The sequence below is a fragment of the Sinocyclocheilus rhinocerous genome, unplaced genomic scaffold (genome assembly GCF_001515625.1).
Source record: "Sinocyclocheilus rhinocerous isolate Xijiao unplaced genomic scaffold, SAMN03320098_v1.1 scaffold217, whole genome shotgun sequence".
NCBI lineage: Eukaryota > Metazoa > Chordata > Actinopteri > Cypriniformes > Cyprinidae > Sinocyclocheilus > Sinocyclocheilus rhinocerous.
The window spans coordinates 232,876-245,418 of NW_015662752.1; the positions used below are offsets into that span (position 1 = coordinate 232,876).

The 12,543-nt window shown below is 35.9% G+C and overlaps 1 protein-coding gene across 4 annotated transcripts in view; it reads right to left on the reverse strand.

Annotated features, from left to right (window-relative positions):
* LOC107728269 (transcription factor 7-like 2) overlaps positions 1 to 12,543 on the reverse strand; it is a 52,386-nt gene that overhangs the window by 13,104 nt on the left and 26,739 nt on the right. For all 4 annotated transcript variants that reach the window (XM_016538386.1, XM_016538385.1, XM_016538387.1 and 1 more), the window contains one exon: positions 2,947 to 3,025. In XM_016538386.1, the coding sequence (XP_016393872.1) occupies positions 2,947 to 3,025 (79 nt within the window). The remainder of the gene's footprint in view (positions 1 to 2,946; positions 3,026 to 12,543) is intronic.

A 12,543-nucleotide genomic window follows, 5' to 3' on the forward strand; every position in this document is an offset into this window, starting at 1 on the left:
TTTTTTGTTTTTTTTTATGGTATATCAAAAAGTGTATATTTTTTAAATGTGATTGTTGGTACATTTGACCAGTTTTTACCATACTTTCAAAACAAAAATTAAAATAGGAAAAATATGCAATATGAAAATAATTGAAGACAAAATGTGTTTTACTGAGAAAAAACAAGATTTGGTTTTTAAAAAGCCTTTTCCCAAAAGGTACATCTGGAAAAAAGGGGGTCATCTTATATTCGGGCCAATACGGTACAAACAAAATAGAGTGAATGTGTGCATATTTTGAAATAATATTATTTGCACAGTTCAAATCTCATACTTGTTCATTTACTGTTTTTTTAATTACTATTCCCCCTTAAATCTTTTATTTAATTCCTCTAAATAAAAAGACCATTACAACCCTCTCTTTAAAAAGCCTAATTATAAGAATCTCACATACGACACACTATTATTTATTTTCACACTATGCGTCCAGTTTCATCCCCTCTTCTGATTCTTCACTTTACAGCAGTGAATTTTTCATGTTTCTCGACCCAAATGTTTCCAGGTGACAGCTTGTGTTCTCAGGCCATGACATTCGTCAGGTAACGGTTAACGGAGAGCATGATGCCAGCAACACCAACACACGGGTTCAATCCCCAGATCCACACACATACTGAGCCAATACATATATCCTCCACCACACTGTATATGATGAAAACATCTGTCAGATCAATCTGACACTCAAACAACATCAGCTGAATGTCTCTGAACTTACATCCAGATTCTCCAAATCAGCTCGCCACTGTATCACGCACCAGACCAGAGAGATTAATATCAGCACTAAACAATGTAATAACTGCACATCATGTAAAATAATAAGTCATAATAAATAAAATGTTCAAAATGTAATATTTAAAAAAAGTTACATTGCGGGAAATGTATTACGAGTGCAGCAAAAACAGTCAAAGTTAATAATTACCGTTTTAATGAAATAACATTAAAAAGGTACATTTTTTAAAAACCTCAATCTTGTCTTAAACTACTTACTAAACAGTTAAATACTTAAAATACAAAATCGGTAACTTTAAAAAAACAATAGTAAATAAATAAATAAACTAAAACGGGAATACTAAGTGACACAAATTGATGTCACAGGTCATAAAATCACAGAACAAATCACATTGAGAGAGAATTAATATATTGTAAACATTGTTTCATTTATACAATATATTATGTGCTGCTATAACATTATGAACTATGAATATATTATACACTATTGTGTTGTGGGAAATTACAATATGAGCTCAAGACTGGAGAAGATGATTGCATTTTGATCATTATATTATATTAAATTATATTATATAATTATATAAAATATTCCATTCCATTAGATTTAATAATATCATTTATTACATTATGTGTAGTCATTACATTACGCTTTTTTATTGCGTTCCAGTACGTTTCTACACATCTAAACGTAAAGTGGCCCAAAAAAGTATTTGGCTGCTTCACATTTAAAGTCTCAAACAGAGGAATGAGTGTCGTTCATCACATCAAGGGTCTGTATCTGCATCTGCATGCCAAATATGACATTTTCACTCACATTCACATAATTTGCCATTCATAACAAAAGATATGGGAAAGTTTTCTCCTCCCTTTTATAAGCTGCTAAGTCTGTGTTCGTGTTGCATCCCCCACCCTCAAACCTCAAAACAACCCAATAGCTGGGTTTGTCCCTTTTTAACCCAGCCCTATATAACCCTATATTTCAGTATTTTCTCTCGCAGTTATATCATTGGTCAATTATACTGTATATAAATTGCGGGCATCAGGGAGCCGCTATTATGCCTGGCATTGAAACTGCTTTTGAATGCGCGATCGTTTTTTAGTTTCACTTTCACTTTCGAGATTCGCGATCACACTTACTCTGTTTATACTATGGAGCGGCAGTACTTACCACACATTTTACAAGATTAAATGTTTGTCAGTGGTGCTCAGGATCATTCGCCATCATCCTCAGTCATCTCCCCTAACTCTGTTTATGTGGTAAGTGAAATTTTATGTACTGTAATGTAACAGTCAACCGTTAGCAATCCTTATTTGTTTTTCCGTGCCTTTCTAAATACGGATTCACCTTCGGGCACACCCCATAACCCCCCCACGTGTCATCGTCCACCGCAATGTTTCACTGTACACATCGTCCCTTGCCAATTTGGTAGACATCGCCCAACCCTAAGCGATAGTATTGTAATTGTTTTTTGAATGATATGCGAGCTGACATTATCGATTCAAAACAAACAAAAACACGTCTTGAGAGTCCAAAAGCATTGACTGCGTGATGAAGCCTATTAGAATGCACCCTATAATTCAAGTATGAAAGCAACAAAATATCTCTGAATGGACCGTTAGCAATCGTTATTTGTTTTTCCGTGCCTTTCTAAATACGGATTCACCTTCGGGCACACCCCATAACCCCCCAACGTGTCATCGTCCACCGCAATGTTTCACTGTACACATCGTCCCTTGCCAATTTGGTAGACATCGCCCAACCCTAAGCGATAGTATTGTAATTGTTTTTTGAATGATATGCGAGCTGACATTATCGATTCAAAACAAACAAAAACACGTCTTGAGAGTCCAAAAGCATTGACTGCGTGATGAAGCCTATTAGAATGCACCCTATAATTCAAGTATGAAAGCAACAAAATATCTCTGAATGGGTTTTGTGTTTTATATTTATAAGATATGATGCAGTTAAGTAATATCACACACGCATCAGTGCTGTTTTCCTGAATATCAGCACGTGAGCGTGATTGCAAATGTTGTATTGATTTTATACAACAGTTCAACAAATAAAATGTTAATTTATTTTAGACCCAATATTGTCAGTTTTGTTCTGTTTTGCCAATGAAAATAGTTCCAAACCAAGCTGAAGGGTCTGTAGATGTGAGGCGTGTGGCTCAGTCTTACCAGTTCATGGACGGGGTGATCTGGCCTTGAGGCAGCTGGTAGAAACCGGAGATTTCCTGCGGCTGATGCCTGTGAACTCCTGTAAGACAGCGAGAGGAGGACGGCTGTTATTAACACGCTGGGAACCTGCCATTACGCCAGCTTCGTCTCAAAGAACAAACGCCTCGAACCCCAGCCAGACGGCCAGAGAGAAAGAGACGAGCGTCTTTTCCTGCAGTTACTGTTCATGAGTGTGATGCTTCACATGGAGCTCGCAAGAGAAATTATGAAGAAATGAGAAATGTGTGTGTGTGTGTGTGTAGTATTGGAGTTCAATGACTATACATATATATATATATATATATATATATATATATATATATGAAAATAAACTGTAATATTGTCAATATATTATTGCAATTTTAAATAACGGTTTTATATTTTAATATACTTTAAAATATAATTTATTTCTGTGACCAAAGCTGTATTTTCAGCATCATTACTCCAGTCTTCAGTGTTTTATTTTGTTCTATTTTAATATTTAATAAATATTAATTATTTAATAATTAGTTTTTAAATGATAGAACAAAAGTACTTTTTTACAACCTAATGAAAATAATGTAATACAGCCTAATGTAATTATATATTTTTCTAAATAAATTTTTAATGGTTTAATTAATTTCATTTAATAATCAAAAAGCATGTCTAATCAATTGATTAAAAAAAAACTTTAATAACAATTTAATAAATTATTATTATTATTTACAAAAATAGGGCCAGATGAAATGTTTTATTATTATTATCATTATTTTTTATTTTTTAGAAATTCTGTTGTCTTTTAATTTAATGATTTAATACACATTTATTATCAAAAACAGTGGTAATCAAATACATGTACAAAAACATTAACAATTTAAAAATGCAATCAAATGAAAATGCAACAATTCCTTGGATTTTGGCATTTATATTTAGGTTCACTGTTTAAATTAAAACATGGAAGAAAAATTGTGTTATTCCTTAAATATTTAATTATTATATTATCATTTTTAATTTGAGCAGTGCAGTCTACTGTACAATAGTAATGCATTTCTGTCATAATTTCTTTGACTTTTATTTTGGCGTGTTGTTGTAAAGAGCTTTGAGTTTCAGTGATGGTAGTTTTTCTCAAATTAATTGGTGAACTGCTGATAAAGTGACCCTCAGAGCAGCTCTGGAAATGAAGTTCATGTGCTCACGTCCTCATATATCGAGTCGCAGCTGAGAAATTCTGTCACATTCTGCACTATACTGTAAATTTCATGTTTATGACTGGACTCTGCATCATGGAAATCATAGGGTCCTACTCTTGGGTGATTTTAGTTACACAACACAGTACAGTAAAGAGCCTTGAGAAGCAGCACAGATCTCTCGAAGGCCGTTCTTTCATATCTTCAGTACACTTTCAGTTATGATTAATTCAAGCATCAACAGATGTTTCTCCAAAAATGCCTTATTAGATATGGAAATGACACTTAGATGAGTCAGTAGCTGTCATACAGTAGGAGTGCAGAGCTGGAGAGCCGCTCATATTGAGATCTCTGACCTTTGATTGGCATTTTGGCAAATCTGAGCACACTTTGAGACACTGTTGAGAAGTCTTCTGAAACTCTAGAGGAGACGCAGACCAGATTACAGAGGCCAGGACTTGATTTCATCTTAATGCCGTCGAGGTTTTCTTCATATTTGAGAGTAAATATGATTTTATAATTGTGAGAACAACAAAGCAGCAGCGTCACTGTGCTTTTCTGCAGGAAGTCATTTGTCCGCAGCACCCAGCAGTTAAGAGCGACCCCAAGCAACCTGTGTTTGCTGAAGAATGCTGCATGATGACTATAATTTGCATTTGCTCTGGGCCTGTTTGTGAAGCGAACCCTCAATAAATCTGCCGTGCTGGAATGTGACTGAGTCAATCGGCTTTACCTGAGAACCTGCAGCTCACGTTTCACTGCAAAGCCTCAAGACAAAAGCCGGAGACTGTTAAAGCCAGCATCTCTTAACTAAACGCATGCTATAGATCTTTTTGCGAACGATTCGATGTCTGCGTTTTTCACATCATAATTTTTAAAACGACAGACCTCTTACGGAAGATTAGTGTAATTAAAATGTAATTTAATTATTTGCTTTATATGCTAAGCAAATTAACCATGAATAATTGTACATATGGAGATTGATTATTGTAGCAGATGATTTGAACACTGTATAGACATTACAAAAAGTCACTTTACAGCTCAACATACAGTATTTCTTTTTTATTTGCATATCATTTAACTCTTATATAATTCTGTAAATACTCCATATGTTAAACGAATGGGAAATTTGTGCTAAAATTATTTATTTTTTTAAACGTGTGTACAGCAGTTACAGTACTGGAAACATTACGATTTTTAATATTTTTATTAAATTATATATATATTTTTTGCTCACCAAGGCTGCATTTATGTGCACAAAAATACAGTAAAAACATTAATATTGTAAAAATATATATATGTGACCCTTGAGCACAAAACCAGTCATAAGGGTCAATTTTCTGAAATTCCACCATCTCAAAGCTGAATAAATAATATTTCCATTGATGTATGGTTTGTTAGGATCGGACAATATTTGGTTGAGATACAACTATTTGAAATAATTTAAAATAAATGTTTTCTATGTGAATGTATATTTCTGTGATGCGCAGCTGTATTTTCAACATCATTACTCCAGTCTTCAGTGTCACATGATCTTCAGAAATCATTCTAATATGCTGATTTGCGGCGCAATTATAATTGGTGCTCAGTTATTAATCAGTGTACTTATTATCATCAATGTTAAAAACAGTTTTAATATTTTGTGTGAAACATTTTCTGAAGACTGGAGTAATGATGCAGAAAATATTTACAATATATTCAAACAGAAAACAGTAATAATATTTCAGACTTCATTTACGAATCATAATGTTTCCAAACTTTCTACAAATACAGTATATTAATTTCTTTCCAACCCCAGTTATTGGTTATGACTGCAAGTTAACATTTCTTATAATAACTCATTTTCAAAAAGCCGTCAAAACATTCCCAGTGTACAAAATGAGCAATTCTTGATGGAAAACATGAACGGCGAACGGGCTGCCTTTAAAAGGTGTCTTTCAATATAAGACGCGAAAGTGAAACCGATCAAACCCATGCCTGAGATGACTGGACCGCAAGCGCAGAGAAAACACCATCAGGATATCAAACAAAGTACAGTAAAACGTAAACCCTTCAGATACAGTAAGCGTCAGAGGTTCAAACGTTCAGTGTTTGTGCCTCCACCATGTACTTTACCTGGATGTACAGCCGTGACACATTTCAGACCCGCGTCGGGTCACGGTGGTTGAGTCTGGCACAGTTCACTGATTTACACACACTATGAAGTGAGCTGACATGAGGACAGGTGTCTGACCTGATCGAGTCCATCCCACGTGCCAGCCAAACCCAGGCCTTTAACTACAGCTAATGGGGAAATATGCAGGCATCTGTCGTTTCTACTCCATTTACTTCATCAACAATCAATTTCAAAGCAATGCACTCATTACTGTAGTAAGGATGGGTCATAATAACACTTGGCTAGACGACTAGTCATCCAACAAACATGGGCAGGTTTGCTTATGTGCTTTTGAGCATCATATTTGATACATCAGGCTTTTATGGCTCATATAGTACTATACAGTGAGAATAAGGAAGACAAAAACAGCTTAGTTTTATTCAGAGACTCAAACTGATATGCAACTTGGTGCAGATGCTGATATTTAAATGGTTAAAAAGTAATGCAATTCTGATGCTTGTATGACGGATACTTACATAAAATGATATAATTATCAGCCGTCACTCTATATCTCCTTTGTAAGATGATATTTAATGCTTAGTTTGATGATCAAAACATATAACGCAATGCAATCCAATGATGATTGAGAGATGAACAAATAAACGGTCCTCAAAAGCCTGATGGTCAGATTTGAGACTCACTGATTTTTCTAAAAAATGATGTCTGGATGAGTAAGTTTGCTTCAATATGTGTTCGTCTTGAAATATTACTAACAATGTCAAAGCTATTCTTATGTTTACTCTATAAAAAAATAGTAAAAAATGCTCATGATGCACAAGCTGAAGGTGGATGTTTGTGCAATTACACTAAAAGGCCTTAGAAATTATTGATCACTTTTCAGATCATTTAGAGGCCTTAGAAAGTTGTGTATCAAACATGACATGAAATACACTGTGGTCTAAGTATAGCATATTAATTGTAGGCTGTTTACAGTCCCTTACGAAAAATAAGTTTATTCAAGTGTGCTATTAGTATACTTCTTTTAAACTAAAAATAGGAAAGTATACTTTTAGTCTACTTTTTCTGTACTTCTCAGAAATTGGCGTTATGTTCTTCTCAGAAATATACTTAAAATGACATTTAAGTATACTTGACTTATACTTGAAAGTCTAAATATATTATTTTAGCTATAATTGTGATCCTAGAATCCGTGTTTCCATTGTTATACTGTAGACGGCGCTAGTACACATCTTCTGTACAGAATTTCCAAAAAACACAAGTGAAGAAGAAACCGAAACAACAGATGCTTCCACATGTATTCTAACACGATCATCAGACATAAAACAGCATCAAAACTGTGTAACGTTATGGAATAAAATGTCGACCAATGAAGAGGTAATAATAACTGTCAAGCTTTGGGGTGTTGATCGACTTTATCTACGTTTTGATTATCATTCTGAATCCAATTCATAGTCTTTTTTCAGCTTTTTGTTCAAAATGTTGTTTATTTCTTTATTTTTTATTTATGAAACTTATCCACATTCAAGTGTTTAAAAAAGAATGCATGAAGCTAGAATAAAATGTTTTTGTTTACAAGCAGATACCCTGTTCTTTTGATGTTTTGTATGTTCAGATATTCATGTAACAAAATATATACAAATTAATACCTAAATAGGGACATAGTAGTATACTTAAAGTATGATGTAAAGTTCACTTAAAGAAAACTTACGAGTATACTTGCAGTATAAAACTACTAAACTAGTAGTTTACTGAGACTATACTTCAAAGTGTACTAAAAATGTTACTACAAGTATTTAATTAGTAAACTGTATACCTATAAGTTCACTTTTAGTATAGTTGCAGTACAAACTAAACATTTTGATGTAAACTAGTTGTGTACTCAACGTTTACTACTGTTATACTTAAAGTATACTTAAAAGTATAGTTTTATATACTAGAAAGTGGGCCAATTTAGTCCCAAGGAGTATTGAAATAGTACACTTACAAGTATACTACTAGTACACTGATATTTGTATACTTACTACATAAAGTATACTTAAAAATATACTTGAACTTTACTTAAGTATACTTAATAAAATAAACTTGAAGTATACTACTTTTTGGTAAGGGGTTGCTGAATTAAAGGAATCATTCATCCACAACTGAACACTGAACACTCACAAAATGCAAAAGAAGATACTTCTGAGGGGCTTTAAGGAGCTCTTACTGTATAATAACAGCTCATATTAAGCACAGCTGTCGAGACAAAAAAAAAAAGGTAAAAAAACAGCATAAAAGTAGGCGGCGGCGGGTTTGAGCTTCAGCGGAGGGGAAGATTATCACTGAACAGTGACTGAGATGCAGGTCTGTTCCTCACACAAAGCATTTTAAGATTTCAAAAGAATATGGTGCAGACCTTTATAATTAGGGCTGTTTAATGTGTTAATCTGGTGTGATTAATACTGGAAAAAATACCGCCCACATCTGTACGTCATCGTACACTGATGCACATGCTGCAGGACGACTGACTGACTGACTGCATGATAAAGCCAGTGAGAATGCAGTTACATGCCCTAAAATACAAGACATGAGGGTAAAAATGCCCCTCTTATATTTAAATGACATGATATGGTTTAGTGCTCTCATTTCCTGAACATCTGCACAATTTTAAATGTGATATTGAATTAATACAATAGTTCAATAAACATATTGCTTTAGACAGTATTGTCTGTGTTGTCTGTTTTTGCTCAGCTTCACAAACAAAAAATAGTTCCAATCAAAGCCACAGCAGAACGGTTTTGTGTCTCAACACACAACACAGCGGTGATTCAGTAATGAATGAATCATTGTTTTTGATTGAATCAAGTGAGCCAATGATTCAGTGACTCATTCACAATGACACTCACTTGCCTCATTCTTGAATGAATCAGCAGTTTGAACGAATCGAGTGAGCCAATGATTCAGTGACTCATTCACAATGACACTCACTTGCCTCATTCTTGAATGAATCAGCCGTTTGAACGAATCAAGTGAGCCAATGATTCAGTGACTCATTCACAATGACACTCACTTGCCTCATTCTTGAATGAATCAGCCGTTTGAACGACATGAGTGAGTCAATGATTCAGTGACTCATTCATAAAGACAGAGGCTGTGTCCGAAATTGCATATTTTCATGATTTTGAACAAGTATTTACTTTGAAACTGCTAAAAAAGTACGTTCTATATAGTATGAATGTGTGTAGTATGGATGTAATCTGGACGTACTACATTTGCCATGTTGTCATTATCACGTGACCTACCAGCTTCAGTCGCTTCACTGCACTGCCTACTCTTTTATGAGCACTGTGAATTCGGACATACTTCTTTTGTCACATACTGTTTTTACTGTTTATAGTAGAGAAGTATGCAATTTCGAATGCAGCCAGTCACTTGTTTCATTCTTAAAAGATTTATTAAATTGATGTGAGTTACTGCCACCTACTGGCAGTTTTAGTTGATTATTGAGAGTATAATTTAATTTCTCAATATTCTTTTTTTTTATGCCCAAACCACTATTTATTATCATATTTATTATCATTATTTATGCAATGCTGAATCAAAATATGTCTTTCTAAAGCTACTTTTAGTAATGTCTATTTAAAGGCAGGGTAAGGCTAAGTGATTTGGTTCAAAAACATTTTTTCTCTTCACATCCCCATAACAATCACTAAGTTAACTGGTCTAAATGTATTTATATGTATTTATATCGTCTGTGGAAGAACCATAAAATGTTTGTCCAATCATATTCCTCAGTTCGAGGGCTACGATAGGCTGTCCTACCTGCCTGTCAACGTATGTATTTGTATACCTCCACACACCCTGTTCACGCAGACGTGATCCGTCATCAGCGCGTTCAGTTATGCTACTGCAGAGCGAGAATGGAAGGAGTTATTATTGTAATATTATGTGCTTTGTACTGTAATTTTTCTCACTGGCATTCAATCCTCCTCGCTGGTTAGCCTCTGCATGTTCATGTGTTTTGGAGGAGGTGTGGCTTTGGAGAGTGATTTGCAGGGAGGGTGGGATCTTATGCTTTCTATTGCTAGCCTCTCTGAAATCATCTACTCTACCTTTAACACTTTTCCCATTAAAGGGGTCATATGATGCGATTTCAATTTTTCCTTTCTATTTGGAGTGTTACAAGCTCTTGGTGCATAAAGAAGATCTGTAAAGTTACAAAGACTAAAGTCTCAAATCCAAAGAGATATTCTTTATAAAAGTTAAGAGTCAGCCACGCCTACCTAAAACGGCTCGTTCTAACACACCCCCACATACCTACGTCACTATGTGGGAAGATTTGCATAACACCGCCCAAATGTTCACACAAAGAAAGAAGGAGTAACTTTTATTCTCGCTGTAGTATTGTTGCCGCCGCCGCCATGTCGTGAAGGTGCTGTGTGTTTTGTTGTGAAAGCGAAACTACTTTGTTTGACCTTCCAAAAGAGGACGATATCTGCTTCGTCATGCCTAGAGCTGATCCATGCTGGTCGCTGAGGAAATACATCAACTTAGTGCTGTGGATCACCGGATATGCTTTCACCGTTTTCACCGCTCCTTCGCCAGGACCGCCGTTCTCGACCCCGCCGCCTCAGCTCACTCTTGCCCGGCTTCAGCTCACGCTAAGCCGGGGCTTTCGCTCACACTAGGCCGCTGTGTTTTTCGTTGTGAAAGCGAAACTACTTTGTTTGGCCTTCCAAAAATGGACACGACTAGAAATCAGTGGTTAAGTTGTATTTACAACACTGTTCCAGAACACTTCAACCCAAATATTCAGATGTGTGCAGCACATTTTATGGAGGACTGTTTACTGATCCTGGGAGAGTAACGTTAGACTAAAATGCCAGCAGTTCTGACTCACGTAAGTACGTTTTCATTTAAAGGATTTGCCACTGACGATTCAAACGCAAGTTTTGAGCAGTGAGTATCGCTTGTTGTTTGTCATTTCTCCGATCACAAATGCAGACATGGTTTTATGTTTACGCAGCGCAAGGCAATGCGTAAAAAGACAGTATAAGTCATTATAATCAGTAATTATGTCCCCACTGGATGCAACAAATGCCTCGTTTGTAATGGGTTTTAATGTTTATGTCTCGTCGCTCCGGCCGGACACGGCATCAACAGTATGGTGAGGGGCGTAACATTTCCGTCTCACGCTTGAGGTATTCGGCCAATCACAACGCACTGGACAGCTGGCCAATCACAGCACACCTAGCTTTTTCAGACCGATGAGCTTTGTAAAAATCGACGCGTTTCAAAAAGGCGGGGCATAGAGGAGAAACAATAATGTACAGTATGTGGAAAATAATGTGTTTTTTTAACCTTAAACCGCATAAACACATTTCATTACACCAAATACACAAAATAATGTTCGTTTTAGCAACATCATATGACCCCTTTAATACAACTTGATTGATTTTAGCATAATTGGGTTAACAAAAATAAAATGACATAAAATAAAAACACAAGATATAAAATTATAAAAATGATACAAGCTTATTGAAGGTGTGGTACCATAATAATTATTCAAATGGACAGAACTAACATACTGACCAACACAAAATGATCATAAAATTACCTTTAATTGTCAAATTTTACAGCACTTCAGATCAATTGCATGTGGATTCCTTATGAACACACTAACCTGATGCTACTGTTGTATATGTTGAAGGAGAGGCAGACTATGCCCAGAAGGATTCCCAGCCCGGCAAAGACAGACACGGATACAAAGAGCTTCTGGGAAAGGTAACGGAACTCCTCGATCACCTTGGTCTGGTCTGCCGGAGGGCCGAGGCCTGTCAAAAGAGAAACCAGTCAGGGAAAATCAGAGAAACTGAAAGAAACTCTGGAGCGCAGACAGAACGGAACGGCAGATAAGAGCATACAGATCACAATGTAGATGCTGAAATAAATCAGAGACTGACTTCATTGACAGCTGGAAGAGCAAAGGCGAAGTATTCCAGCTTGGTTCAGAGAGTCTTAAGCTACGTCTGCGCTGTCAGACTTCAGAAACACAAGACTTGGAGGGAACCAGCCCGGGGTCGTCACATGAAGTTGCCGCAAGCCTCCTTCATCGAATCCACCGGCCGCGCCGTTCTCTAGCCCGCCTGCCTCCGCTCACTCTAGCCCGCCGTGTGTGACGCTCTTTCGTTGTGAAAGCGAAACTACTTTGTTTGGTCTTCCAATAGAGGACATGACTAGAAATCAGTGGTTAAGTTGTATTTACAACACTGTTCCAGAACAGTTCAACCCAATTAT